The 13,916-nt window shown below is 34.9% G+C and overlaps 3 protein-coding genes across 3 annotated transcripts; all 3 read left to right on the forward strand.

The window, feature by feature from the left end:
* The first annotated feature begins 7 nt into the window (after positions 1-7).
* LOC110684669 (WRKY transcription factor WRKY24-like) lies at positions 8-2,986 on the forward strand. Its single transcript, XM_021861104.1, has 5 exons — positions 8-321; positions 468-665; positions 863-1,521; positions 1,656-1,820; positions 2,214-2,986. Exons 1-5 carry the CDS (start codon positions 82-84, stop codon positions 2,692-2,694), a joined length of 1,743 nt encoding a protein of 580 aa, XP_021716796.1. The 5' UTR covers positions 8-81; the 3' UTR covers positions 2,695-2,986.
* A 4,263-nt stretch (positions 2,987-7,249) lies between these two features.
* LOC110684615 lies at positions 7,250-8,995 on the forward strand. The gene has a single exon (XM_021861052.1). The coding sequence runs from the start codon at positions 7,490-7,492 to the stop codon at positions 8,930-8,932; it is 1,443 nt and encodes a 480-aa protein (XP_021716744.1). The 5' UTR covers positions 7,250-7,489; the 3' UTR covers positions 8,933-8,995.
* A 1,273-nt stretch (positions 8,996-10,268) lies between these two features.
* On the forward strand, positions 10,269-13,610 carry LOC110684692 (cation/H(+) antiporter 15-like). The gene is made up of 3 exons (XM_021861132.1): positions 10,269-10,622; positions 11,120-12,124; positions 12,330-13,610. Exons 1-3 carry the CDS (start codon positions 10,269-10,271, stop codon positions 13,503-13,505), a joined length of 2,535 nt encoding a protein of 844 aa, XP_021716824.1. The 3' UTR covers positions 13,506-13,610.
* Positions 13,611-13,916: the final 306 nt, after the last annotated feature.

The raw sequence follows: 13,916 nt of genomic DNA on the forward strand, positions 1-13,916 counted from the left end.
TTCTCACAATTTTCTCTCTCTTACACAACTCATCATCTCATCCTTCTTACTTAACTTTCTCTCTCTTTCATTACATGGGCTATGGGCTTCTCTAATGCCACCTTAGACACCAACAATCACAACAACAACAACAACAACAACAACCACAACAACCGTTACAATTTGGGAACCGGGTCGGGTATTCCCAAATTCAAGTCGTCACCACCTCCTTCGATTCCTATCTCACCTCCTCCCATTTCACCTTCTTCTTACTTTGCTATTCCTCCTGGTTTGAGTCCTACTGATCTCCTAGACTCCCCTGTTCTTCTCTCTTCTTCTAATGTAAGTTTTTTTTTTTTTTTTTTTTTTTTTTTTTTTTTTTTACCAAATAAATAATTTGAAAATTTAAACAAAAACCCATTAATAATTTTAAGATTAAATATGAAATAGATGATTAATTATTGTTTGGGGTTTGTTAAATTTTGCAGGTGTTACCATCTCCAACAACTGGCGCTTTTGCTGCCAACTGGAAATCTTATTGCAGCAACGTTAACAACAACACCAACAACAACAACAAACAGGAAGATGTGAACAATTATTCAGATTTTACATTTCAAACCCAAATGAAGCCTATTGATGACGTTTCATCTACTATGTTTCAATCTTCAATGCCTTCGTTTATTAATGTAAGTTTTTTTTTGGTTCCATTTCAATCACGCGTTGATCAGTGTAATTAAATGTTTACTATATCGAGTATGGACTTTGGGATATGTATTTAAAGTATTTGTTGTATTTTTTAAAGGGGTTACGTTTAACATTTTCCAGTTTTAAAACGCGTTGTTGTTGATAAAAGCTTTGCTGTTTTAAATTTACTTTTTTTCAGGAACAGGCTATAAGAGGAAGGGAAAACCAACAACCACCACCACCCCAACAACAATCATGGAGTTTTGGAGATCAAAACAAGCAAAACAATGAGCAATCGTCGAATTCGATTACGACTATGGTGAAATCGGAGTATCCTAGTGAGAGTTACAATCAGGGAAACGTTGTACAATATGAAGGTGAACAAAATTCATCATTCCAACCAGATCAATTTACAAGAGAACAAAGAAAATCAGAAGATGGGTATAATTGGAGGAAATATGGGCAGAAACAGGTAAAAGGGAGTGAAAATCCGAGGAGTTATTACAAGTGTACATTCCCAAATTGTCCAATGAAGAAGAAGATTGAAAGGGGAATTGATGGTCAAATTACTGAGATTGTTTATAAGGGTACTCATAATCATCCAAAGCCTGTAAATACCAGAAGAAACTCTGCTTCAGCTGTTTCTGCAGCTTTTCAGCAGGGTTCTGTTCCTCAATCATCCAATGATTACCATGATCATTCATTGGGTCCACAGAAATCATCATCGGGACAGATGGATTCCGTTGCTACACCGGAGAATTCATCGATTTCGATGGCTGATGATGAGGTGGGTTCTCAGAGGAGTAGATCAGCTGGGACTGATCTTGATAATGTTGATCAACCTGACGCTAAAAGATGGTATACCTTTTAACTTGCTCATGATATTATGTTATTTTTCTCTTATGTCAACCAGCTTAGTCGGTTAAAGTCTTGGGATTTATCCCATCTGCGACAAATGCTAATTATTTGATTTGTTTATGTGAAATAATTAGGAGAGGAGAAGTGGAGAATGAATGTATGTCAGCAGCACCAGGGAGTAGAGCAGTGAGAGAGCCAAGAGTAGTAGTTCAAACAACAAGTGATATTGATATCTTGGATGATGGATATAGGTGGAGGAAATATGGTCAGAAAGTTGTCAAGGGAAATCCAAATCCAAGGTAAATTCATAGTTTTTCCTTTTTTTAATGCTATTCATTTGTTTTTGGTTCATAAAGTTGTATTGGATTTTGGTTAGTTTTAGTATATATAAAGTGAACATTTTTGTATTGAAATTTGTCTGCCTTTTTGATGCATTTTGGGTATAGGCAATAAAAAATTTCCATATTGATGAATAATGATGATGGAATGGCTTTAATTTCATTACTTTGCTAATTTTAGTATCATTAATTTGATATTATCCGGGATCTTTGATTAGTGTTTGGTTGGTAACCACTATTGTCATTTGATTCTATCATTATTAGGCCTAATTCAATTAGTTGAAGTTCAGTTCATACTTAATAGTTACTTTTCAAGATACCTATCTGACTTTTATGATGCCACATTGATTACAGGAGCTACTACAAGTGCACGCACCCCAATTGCCCGGTGAGGAAACACGTGGAACGGGCAGCTCATGATCTGAGGGCAGTGATCACAACCTATGAAGGAAAGCACAACCATGACGTTCCTGCTGCTCGTGGCAGTGGAATGAGCAGGGCAGTCGTGCCTCCTAACAATGGTGCAGTGCCCGCTATGGCTATAAGGCCATCGGCTGTAAACTATATGAGTTCAAATGCAGGCAACAGCCACTCTTACCAGACTAATCAAGGAATGCCCTCATCTTTCGATGGTGCAGGACCATTATCTCCCTTTACATTACAGCTGCTGCAAAACCCTGGGAATTTCGGGTTCTCAGGGTACTTAAATCAACCTCAATACTCAGACAACAACATGTATTCTGGTAATACAACAGCAACAACTACTACTTCTACTACTGCTAGAACCAAGGAGGAACCAAAAGAAGACATGCTTTTTGAGTCGTTGCTTTGCTGAAAGATCATACAGTATATTTTGCCTCTTAGTTTTTTAGGGGGGTCAGAGGAAATTTTTACTAAGAGGAAATTGGTAGTATTAGTTTTGACCGACAAAAAAAGATCAAGATTCATTTGTTTATTGTATTCAACATGGTTGGTTTGTTTATTTGTTTATATAGGAGTGTACACAGAAATGACATATAGGAGTTTAGGCCAAAAATGTGCCCATGCTTTGCCTTATTGTATATTGTATACATGAAAATGTATGTATAAACTCTATTGATTTTTAGTACTTTTTGTCACTGACTTTTTCTCCTCCGATTGATTTGTGGCTGTCAGCCTGTCACCAGATGGAATTTATAGTATCATACTCCGTATTACATAAGGCTTATTTAATACACTCTGAGGCGGTAGGAGCAACGATAGAACACTCTCATGAATCAGACTTTTAATCCGAATCGAAGGCAAATTTTTGATATTTTAAAAAGTATGTAGAAGTATCTTAAAAATTTCCTTATTTATCAGGAGGGTAGTTTGGATTAAAATATCTAAGAGTTGATCAAGAGGATCCGATTCAGGGATCAACTAGGAGTTTCTCAAGGAAGCCAAAAGGCGAAAACCATAACTGTTTAGTATGACTTATACCCTTATATTACGCTACACAATGAAACTTAATTGGAGGAAAGTTTTCTATTAACTCAATGCGTACTACTATACACCATCATGGTCCTACAATATTATAGTAAGATAACAAACAAACTTGTATAAAGAAGACTTTGGGATTGTTTAGCATTCTTTGACTTGTCTTATAGTTGGCTTCAAAGGGTACTAATTGACAATGTACTTTTGCACGAAGTATCTGAAAAGGAAACATGGATTCTAATGTGAATTTGGTCAGAGTAGATTGCATGAATTTGGCTGTGCTAGTCAAATTCCAACCAAAAGAGAGACAGCCTTAAATGGGAAAATTAAAGGGTGAGAAAAAATTAAAGGATGAGAAAGTAGTGTGTGTAAATGCATGATGTCGATAGAGTAAAACTCACTATGCGTCACTTTGATTCTTGTCCAGTGGAATCAAGTGTCTTGCATACTGATTCAACGGCCAGAGCTGGAAGTGCACCATTTGACATTAAAAATTCAGCTTCAACAATGTAGGGTTCAAAGGTAGGTAGCTCGGCGAGAATTGTAATTTTGCAACTAATTACATTCTCGATCCTTATTCATGAGCCTAAAACAAATTTAATAATGTAAAAGTCATCGATTACTCAAATCTAAGTAGAAAGTTTTATTAGTCAATTGATCTTTACAAATATAATAAATTAATTTACGTAAACAAAGGAGCATTATCGACTATACGATTGATGACCTTATTTCGGGTTTTGACAATAAGTATATGAGAATGAATGCACTTCAGCAACTCATCATGGGAGCAGAGAAGTGAGGAAGCCTAGAGTCATAGTCAAAACAAAAAGTGACACTGATGCTTTGTTTGGATAGCAAATAAGGAAAGGAAAGGAAGGGAAGACAAATAGGAGGAAGGGAAGGGGAAAGAAAGGGAGGAGGAGGTGAACTCCATTTTCCCTCCAAATCTCACCAATTTTGGAGGGAATATGCTTATTAAAGAGAGAGGGAAAATGGATTCCTCTATCTCCTTTCCCTTCCTTTCCCTAATCCTTTACCCAAATAAGAGAGTCTGTCCTCCTTCCCTTCTCTTCCTTCCATTTCCTTTTATTCAAACAAAGTGTGAGTACTTGGATGTTGAAAGCTCGTAATTGGTTAAGGATTATCAAAATACAAGGTAAACAAATATTCTTTTCCTTCTAGTTAAAAAAAAAATAAATTCTTTTCCTTCTTTTCCTTTGATTTTGGTTCAAAGGTCGTATTTAATTTTAAACTAAATCTATTGTAAAACAGTAAAAGTGAACGTTTTTGTATTAAAATTTGTCTGCCTTTTTAATGTTCTTGCTGAGCTTGTCTCTATTTGATCACTTTTACATATAAAAATATGATGAAATCCAGAATTTTTTTAGTAGGATCACCAATATTTGACCGATGACCAATACTTTGATTTGGTTTCCCATCATAATTCATAAGAAGGTCCTTTTCAACTTGCTGATCTTAATTCACCCAAGTCTATCACACACACGTACAGACTAGTTGTCTTCCAAAATTACACATAAACTACTCATGATTGTTGGAAGAAATTAGAGTGTTCACAGTTCACAGTCACAACTTATAATACTTATAGCAATTATTCTAGCTAGTTTTTATTTATCGAAGGGAATACACGATACATTTTATCAACATTCTGATCAAAGAGAATACATAGTGTGTCTGGTTACCAATTATCACAGGTTCATCTTTGACATTAAAAATTAAAAAAATAAATAAATAAAAATTGTACATGACTTTGAAATTGCCTAGTAAGCTCTAAAACATACATTACTTCGGATGAAGGGGGTGTGATTGTTTGTTTTATACTACCAGCATGAATATTGAATATGTTGCCGCTATTGGTATTGAATGTTGCAAATATAGTCAAACTTATAACTAACTATAAATGTGGGATCATCTAATTAGAGTACCAAAAAAGGATTAAAACAGAATCATGGGTTGGATTAAAACCTAATCAATGAGAATCAATATTGCATGTGGAAACAGAATCCTTCAATCTAATAATCAATTACCATAAAATAAGGAAGAGAGATTAGCTAGAGTGAGCTTAATTAGCAGGTGATTAAAACTCTTGAAGCATGATTCATGAGCTAGCTTTAAATTACTGTATTAGTGATGACACGTTGTTACATCATCAGTGACATATACAAAAAGATTATGACAAAGAAAATTAAGGAGGCTAAGGAAATTGCTTGTCACGTTGGTGAGGGTCTCTTTAGCGTATTTAATTATCAACCTCCTTTATTTTTTTCTTCTCTAGACGTACAACTAGAGCCTACATACCCTAATTATTCAATAACATTATCTCATCATCATCAATACTTCAATATAGTACATAGTCGGTGAGTAGTTATCTCAATCTAACACATTAATTAATTTGTTATTTGTTTGTCTACTCTGTTAACGAACTACTCCGATGTGTTACATACAACTTTTTCCGTCCCTTATTTTTTTTGCCTCAATTTCCTTTTTGGTCCGTCCTTTTAATTTTATTTCATTCAATTTTTGGAATATGGAACCACACATTTACTCTCACAATAAAACCACCTCATTAACTCCACCACTTTTCTCTTTTATCATTTTCTACCAATCAAAAATTTAAGTAACATTACCTGATTTACCTCTATAAAGCAAAAATAAGGAACAAAGAGAGTATGAAGTATTTCCTTTGTTAGTCTGGTTTATGTATTTCTCACTTTAAAATTTGATTTATCTTTTTGGCCGTTCTTAAATAGTTACATCACTTGTCTCTTAATTTGGTCCGTTTTGTAAATACTCTGTAATTGCAACACTAATTATTTCATCATGGAAAACTATTATCTTAAAGTTTTCCCTCCTATAACCCCATTTGCATTAATTATTTATTGTTTATCTCTCTCACAAACAATCAATAACACTTCTATTAATACCTATTGCAGATTAGTTTACCCAATCTATTTATATATAGTTATATACTACCCATAATTCTTCCTAAAACTACATGCAAACTCAAGTTTTGGAAGTATATAGAAACATAGGAAGAAGGTTTCAAAAAAAAAAAGAACATAGGAAGATAATATAGGAAACTGAAAAATTCTCCACCCTACCTGAAAATTATTGACCAACTCTTAAAATAGTGAAATATTAATCTCTTTATTTTAAAATAAATGTTTCAGACTAGTATATTTGTCAAAGTGGAACTTTAATCTTAAAATGGGTAAAGTAATATTCTAGTTTATTATTATTTATGGACTTGGTGATATTGGTTTTAATAAAATAATATTGGGCATTAATCGGGGCCTTTGGAATAGCCAGTAATGTGGCCCATAAAGGGCATAAGCTAAGAACACAATAAACCATTACCATATCCTTTTTTTAATTGAAGGAAATAATAATAATCCATTCCTTTGAAGTTAGAAGAGCACAACGAAACTACTCTAATTAGAGGCGAATCTAGAATATTAAGCTTGGAAGGGCACTTAGTAAATAATTATACAGGCGTTATTTTTTATACCATCAATATAATTGAATTTTAAACCAAAAAAGAAAAACTAAAATATTTTTGGTGGGGCTTGTGCCACCCAGGCACCCACCTAGACCCGCCATTGACTCTAATGTGTTAAAGAAGGAGCAAACAAAGTACATCTTTTAGCGCATAGATCATACACATTATTTGGATAGCAAATTAAAAATACATTTAAACCGGCCGATCAAATCAAACTAAACCATACTACAAAATCAAATAATATCATTCATAGTTAAAATACACGTTTATTAGCTTAGAAATTTATAAACATTTGAAGCTTCAAACCTAGGGATACTTTGTTGCCTAAGTCTTGAAATAAAATTTTGCAAAAAATAGGAAGATAATTACATATTACATTTAATTGCACAAATTACATTATGTGATAGTTATTCAAGTACAAATGATTATAGCAATTGGGTCAAACCCAAATCTTCAAAATTGGATAACATGGGCCAATATCATCAATGTGTATTGTAATTGCTAAATGGCAATAAAATAAAATCAAACCCAAAACATTTCATTCCTCCCTAATTCAACACACACATATAATATCAATATCATCCATATTCTGGCGCCAATTGCTGCAATTACACAAACTCCCCCAGAAAGGCAAAGATCGCCATAATCAACCAAAATGAAGCCAAATTATGTGAAAAACATCTTCCTTCGTCTTCTAATCTTCTTCATCTTCCTCTTCCTTTTACGCTTCATCTTCATCATTTCCTTCAATGGCGATTTTTGCAACCTTTCTTCTTCCTCTAATTTTTGTTTCTTCTCAAAAACTCCATCTTCTTCCCAACAACATTCTACCCAAATCACCATTCTTCCCAATTTTCGCGCTTCGAATGAATATGCATTTTACTGCAAAATCTTTCAAGATTTCATCATCCATGGATTTATCTCCCCTAATTCTTCCGCATTTTGTCTTAATTCATCTCATATTATTGCTCTCAAAGACCTCGGCATTGTTCAATCTTTTTCTCTCTCCTCTGAAATTGTATCTTCTTCTCATCTCCCCTTTTCTGATCAATTTTTTGATTTTATGTTTTTTCATAAGTTTGATCTTCCCTCTTCGATTCCTCTTCTGGGTTTTGTTTTGGAGATTGAAAGAACGCTTAAACCATCTGGGATTCTTGTAATTCACACACAAATTAAAGATTTTTACGCCTTTCATTCGATTCTTAAGCTTTTCGGTTTCTGCAGTTTTGTTAAGGGTCGTGATATTCCTGGTCCTAACCCTTTAATTCCCTCAATTCGTGAGATTATTTTGAAGAAACCCATTTTTTCAATTCATAATATTGATAGAAAAGATTCAATTGATCAATGCTCTGTTTCTGGGTATAAAATTCAATTGATCAAGGATTCAGAACCTTTGATTGAAAAAGAGCCATTGAAACCTTGGATTACATTAAAGAGAAACTTGAAGAATGTAAAGTATTTGACTTCAGTGGTTGATATAAGCTTCAAGCCTCGATACGCTTACATCGATGTCGGGGCTCGAAGCTATGGCTCCAGCATTGGTAGCTGGTTTAACAAAAGATACCCAAAACAGAACAAATATTTTGAGATTTTCGTAATTGAAGCTGATAAATCGTTCCACGGAGAATTACGAGCTAAAAAAGGCGTTATGCTTTTGCCGTATGCAGCTTGGGTGAGGAATGAGACATTGTTCTTTGAGATTAACAGAGAACCCACAAAGAAAGTGATTGAAGTAAACAGAGGAAACAGAGGAATGGGGAGGATTCAACCGGTGCAATCGTCGATAAATTTCGAGGTAAATGTTGATCAAATAAGGGGATTTGATTTTGCAGAGTGGTTGAAAGGTGAATTTGAGGAGAGAGATTTTGTAGTGGTGAAAATGGATGTTGAAGGAACAGAGTTTCAATTGATTCCAAGGTTGATTGAAACAGGGGCACTCTGTTTAATTGATGAGATTTTCTTAGAATGTCATTATAATAGATGGCAAAAATGTTGTCCTGGTGTTAGAAGTCCTAAATATGATAAAACATATGATCAATGTCTTAATCTCTTGTCTTCTCTAAGAGATAGAGGAGTACTTGTTCATCAATGGTGGTAGTTTGATGAAATTTTACTATTTTAGGTCTTAGGTATTAGATTAGAATTATGTTGTCATTTTGTTTCTCACAAATGTACATGAAATTAGTTTACATCCTACAATTTAAGATGAATTCTTTCTGTTTGATTTATTTATAAGTTGTTTGGTTGACATCAATTAATTTTCGTACATGCGGATTCGTCTATGTTACGGATTGTTTAAGTACTAACCCATAAGGCAAATTTGGTTATAGCTCAGATTTGGCATATAAATGGACAAAAGGCTAGTATATCTTAACAAAAATAAAGTGGATGGCGTGTATGACTAAACACTGTAATGGTATCTAAAGGTAAATTCTATCATACATTCAAGTGTATCCAATTAAGATATATTTGGTGTATAACGCGGTATGTACATAATGAAACTTATATAAAATTCTCTTATATTCCATCTATTATTTGTCAATCAATGTCAACTAAGCTAAATTAGGGCATATTCAAGTGCTTAATCAGCAAAAGGAATACGAAATCAACATGATAGAACACAAATGCGCATCAAAACATAATTATGTATCTAGATAAAGGTATGTAAATCTAGTGGCATGCAAGCTGGTGTGTGCACATCACATGCTTTAATCCACGTCATGAGAGACTTTTTATGCAGCATAATAAACGTTTAAAAAAAAAAAAATCATCAACATACTTACATGTTTATGCCTTGCATGAGAGACGTTCTTCTATAACATCACGAATAATTTTCGTATTCTCAAATGATCGATAATATTGATCGAAATCACTAAAGTATTACTTGATCTTCTTTGATCTTGATGGGCACATTTTGGATAGTCACTATGTGTTAGATAAACAATATAAACACCCGTTATCATTTGTCCATTTAACATATTATTACACCATATGCATAACATACTTCGTATAAAGCTGCATTTTAAAACGGAAGAAATATCACAAATATAATCTCTAATTCTATTATTAACCCTTACAAAAATGGTGGTTATTTTTTCCGGTAATAAAATATAGAGTATATAACATAATTTCTTTTGTTACAAATGCCTTAATTTGGATAAATAGAAATGCCAACTATTAATGCTCTCCCTTATACCTTACTTCCTTCTTCCCCTCTCATTTCTCTTTTTCAATTCCAACTCTATTGCTCCTCCACCAATCTCTTTTTCTCAATTCTCTCTAAACATCCCTCTTTCTCCTCCTTTTCCTCTTTTTTGGCTCCTCCCTTTCCTAATCTATCATTCGTCGAAAACTCGATTTTTCATTAATTTCTAGCAATTACCATAAGATGTTTTTGGAATTTGTTAACCCCAAATAGCAAGATTATTATGATAATGGGTGGTGATCATAATAAGAAGTTATTGGTATCGATGGGTAAGGCCGCCATTGCGATGCTAATGCAAGATGATAGTAATAATGATGATATGATCACCCCAACAACATCTACAAGAATGTTTTTAGAAGCACAAAAGAAAGCTATAGAAGCTGATGCCTTTCACCTAGATAATGGCTACCTTTGTCATTCCATGGGTCGAACCGGGTCTCGAGGCATCTTCTTTGGGGATGATCCTATCCGGTTCACCATACCTGGTTTGCTGCTCCAGCTTTCCATCATATCTCTTTGCACCCGTGTCGCTTATTTCCTTCTCAAGCCTTTTGGACAACCTTCTATTGTTTCTCAAATCTTGGTCAGTGTGTATATATGTATGCATCATTATATTTAATGATTTGGTCTTATGTTAATTTTTAGCAATGTCATACACTAAGTTTTTTGTGTATATGAAATGAATGTGTACACAAATTTTTGTTTGGTTCATTATCATACGGTTTGCACACACCTTTATATGTAAACAAATCTGCTAGTTTATACTTCTCATTTTAGTTGATTGTGTTTTATCCAAAATATGTAAACAACTTTTTGTTTTGTTTGGTTGAACATCCTAGGAATTGAAGTTGTATGTCCTTTATTTTTCGCTAAACTAATAACACTGTACTGAGACTTATATGTTACCTTGAACTTTATTTAGGTGCTAATTGAAAATCTCTGTAAATACAGTACACATAGATATATTAGCTTTGCAAATGTGTTAGATTGGAATTGTCTTAAATGATTTGATTCTACTAGTACTAATGACAAAATTAAGCCTGACTAAATATGCAATGCATGCCTTTTTTGTGCCTGCAGGGAGGTGTGGTTCTCGGTCCTTCAATCCTCGGACACAACAGAAATTTTCTAGCAGAAGTATTTCCAGCTAGAAGCAGAGTTCTTTTGGAGAACTTATCTGTCTTCAGCCTGATGCTTTTTATATTTCTGCTTGGAGTGAAGATGAACTTATCTTTGGCATTGAGGTCAGGCAAGAAGCCGATAGCTATAGGAATATTAGGATTTATAATTCCTTATGCCATGGCTAGTCTAGTTGCCTGCCTCTTAAAACACTTTGTTACATTGGACCGTGACATTTTGAGAATACTTCCTTTTGTAATTGAGACTCAGTGTATGTCAGCCTTTCCTGTTATTGCTTGTTTTCTTGCTGATCTTAAGATTCTGAACTCAGAGATAGGGCGTTTAGCCTCTTCTTCTTCAGTAGTCTCAGATGTGTTTCAGTGGTCTCTTATGACAATTAGGTTCGCGATCAGGATAGCCAAAGCAAAATCATTCTCATCATCTGTAGGATCTTTTCTATCAGTAGCCCTTTTTATTGTTTTAGCCTTGTATGGAATCCGCCCTGCAGCTTTATGGGCGATCAGGAAAACACCTGAAGGGCAGCCTGTTAAAGAAAAGTATATTATTGGTGTTCTTCTTGCTCTTCTAGGATGTGGTTTTATAGGTGAAGTTATTGGCCTTAGTGCTGTTATAGCTTCCTTCATTGTTGGACTTGTCATACCGGATGGACCCCCTTTAGGAGCTGCTTTATCTGAAAAGCTTGACTCTTTCGTCTCTGTGCTTCTAATGCCCATCTTCTTCGCCATTTGTGGCCTACAAATGGATGTTTTTGCTATTCAGAAGCTGAAGAATGTCGGTGCTATTCAGTTGGTGGTATTTGTTGCCTTTATTGGGAAGGTTGTAGGTACGATTGCACCTCCGCTCTTTTACAGAATGCCATTTCGGGATGCCCTTTCTTTAAGTCTGATCATGAATGCAAAAGGCCTCATTGAGTTGGTATTGCTGAATCACAGAATGAAGGACAGTGTAAGGCTACATTCTTTTCATCTGAAAATTATTAATGTTATCTTATTATTCGAACTTATCATGTCTTATTTTTCCTGAACCACCTCTTCATTCTAAAAACTGTCAGTAAAAGATTCTCACTAAAATATGCACTGTAACAAAGTATGATGTGTTCAATAGTTTGGGTCCTGAAAATGCAATAGGCACAAATTTGCTACTTTTGCAGGGCATGACTGAGGAATGCTTTGCAATTATGATCATATCTGTGGTGTTCATCACAGGAGTTCTGTCGCCTATTGTAAAGGCGATGTATGATCCTTCAAGGAGGTATGTGGCATTTAAGAGGAGAACCATAAGACACCATAAACGCGATGAGGAGCTCCGCATTTTGGCCTGTGTCCATAGTGCAGATAATGTTAGGGAGGTCATGAATGTGGTGAATGTCTCTAGTCCCACCAAAGCGAGTCCCATAAACTTAACTGTCATGCATCTTATCAGGCTAATAGGCCGCTCCTCTTCCCTACTTGTTGCTCATCAACCTAGGGAATCATACTCTACTTACCCAAGCCAATCTGAGAGGATTTTCAATGCGTTCAGAAAGTTGGAGCAAGTACACCAAGGGCTTTTCATGGTGCAGTGTTTCAAGGGTATCTCCCCCTATGCATCTATGCACAATGACGTGTGTTCCATTGCCTTAGAAAAGAGGACATCATTTATTATAATCCCTTTCCAAAGGAAATGTAGCGAAAAAGATATAGAGCCCTCTTTTGTTTACAGGAACCTTAACAAGAAAGTTCTTGACAAGGCTCCTTGCTCAGTTGGTGTCCTTGTTGACCATGGAGGATCACAAAAGACTAAGAAAAATCTGTCATATACATCAAAGCCTGCAATATTCCGGGTGGCAGTGTTATTTTTCGGGGGTCAGGATGATCGAGAAGCACTAGCATATGGCATGAGAATGTCAGAGAATCCCAGAGTAAACCTGACCCTGATAAAATTTTCAAGCGCCTCTTCTGAAGACATGATTATTGACAGTGAGAAAAGCAGGTTGCAAGATGGTGACATACTAAGTGAATTTAGTCTCAACACTTTGCACAAGGAAGATAGAACCTTTTATGAAGAGATGATACTAATAAATGTGATGAGTTTGGCAACTCTGATAAAATCACTAGAGAATTCTAATTACGATCTGATTTTGGTAGGAAGACGTCATAAGAACTCAAAGTTCATGTCTGAACTTTTACAGTGGAGTGACTGCACTGGGGAGTTGGGACCGGTTGGAGAAATGCTCACTTTGAATTACAAAATCAAGGCTTCAATAATGGTGGTGCAACAGCAAACTAGAGTTTGGGGTCTGCATGACCCTGAGGAGTCCACACATCTGAGAAGAATTGATTTGTAGGTTCCTTCCTTCCCTTTTCTTACCACTTTTGTTCTCTGGTAAGCATAAGATTTTGTTAGGACAAGTGCTTAGATCAGAAACTTGTTTAATGACTATATACTTGAAGTTTGTAAATACTTGAAGCTTTTGGTAATCTACTAATAGTAGGAAACAAAATTTGATCGAGATCAAACCTTTTATTATGTTCTGTTATTACGGTATACTTTTTCCATCCCAGAAAACACGTAATCTGTAGATTCTTTTCTTCAGCCAGTATTTCGCGATCTTGCATGATTAGATCCCTTCATACACATTTTATACACACATTGAAAAAAAACACATACACGATCATATTGCTCATACATATTCCATAATAGAAACTTTATTCCATTCAAAGATAATTTTATAATTGTTTCATAGAATTTCCCATAA

This window comes from Chenopodium quinoa, unplaced genomic scaffold (assembly GCF_001683475.1).
Source record: "Chenopodium quinoa cultivar QQ74 unplaced genomic scaffold, ASM168347v1, whole genome shotgun sequence".
In the NCBI taxonomy this organism is placed as follows: Eukaryota; Viridiplantae; Streptophyta; class Magnoliopsida; order Caryophyllales; family Amaranthaceae; genus Chenopodium; species Chenopodium quinoa.

Coding starts and splice junctions, on each gene's coding strand:
- LOC110684669 (XM_021861104.1), top strand. CDS start 82: ATGGGCTTCTCTAATGCCACCTTAGACACCAACAATCACAACAACAAC. Junction 322..467: donor TTCTTCTCTCTTCTTCTAAT/GTAAGTTTTTTT, acceptor TAAATTTTGCAG/GTGTTACCATCTCCAACAAC. Junction 1,522..1,655: donor CAACCTGACGCTAAAAGATG/GTATACCTTTTA, acceptor TGAAATAATTAG/GAGAGGAGAAGTGGAGAATG.
- LOC110684615 (XM_021861052.1), top strand. CDS start 7,490: ATGAAGCCAAATTATGTGAAAAACATCTTCCTTCGTCTTCTAATCTTC.
- LOC110684692 (XM_021861132.1), top strand. CDS start 10,269: ATGGGTGGTGATCATAATAAGAAGTTATTGGTATCGATGGGTAAGGCC. Junction 10,623..11,119: donor CTATTGTTTCTCAAATCTTG/GTCAGTGTGTAT, acceptor TTGTGCCTGCAG/GGAGGTGTGGTTCTCGGTCC. Junction 12,125..12,329: donor ATCACAGAATGAAGGACAGT/GTAAGGCTACAT, acceptor CTACTTTTGCAG/GGCATGACTGAGGAATGCTT.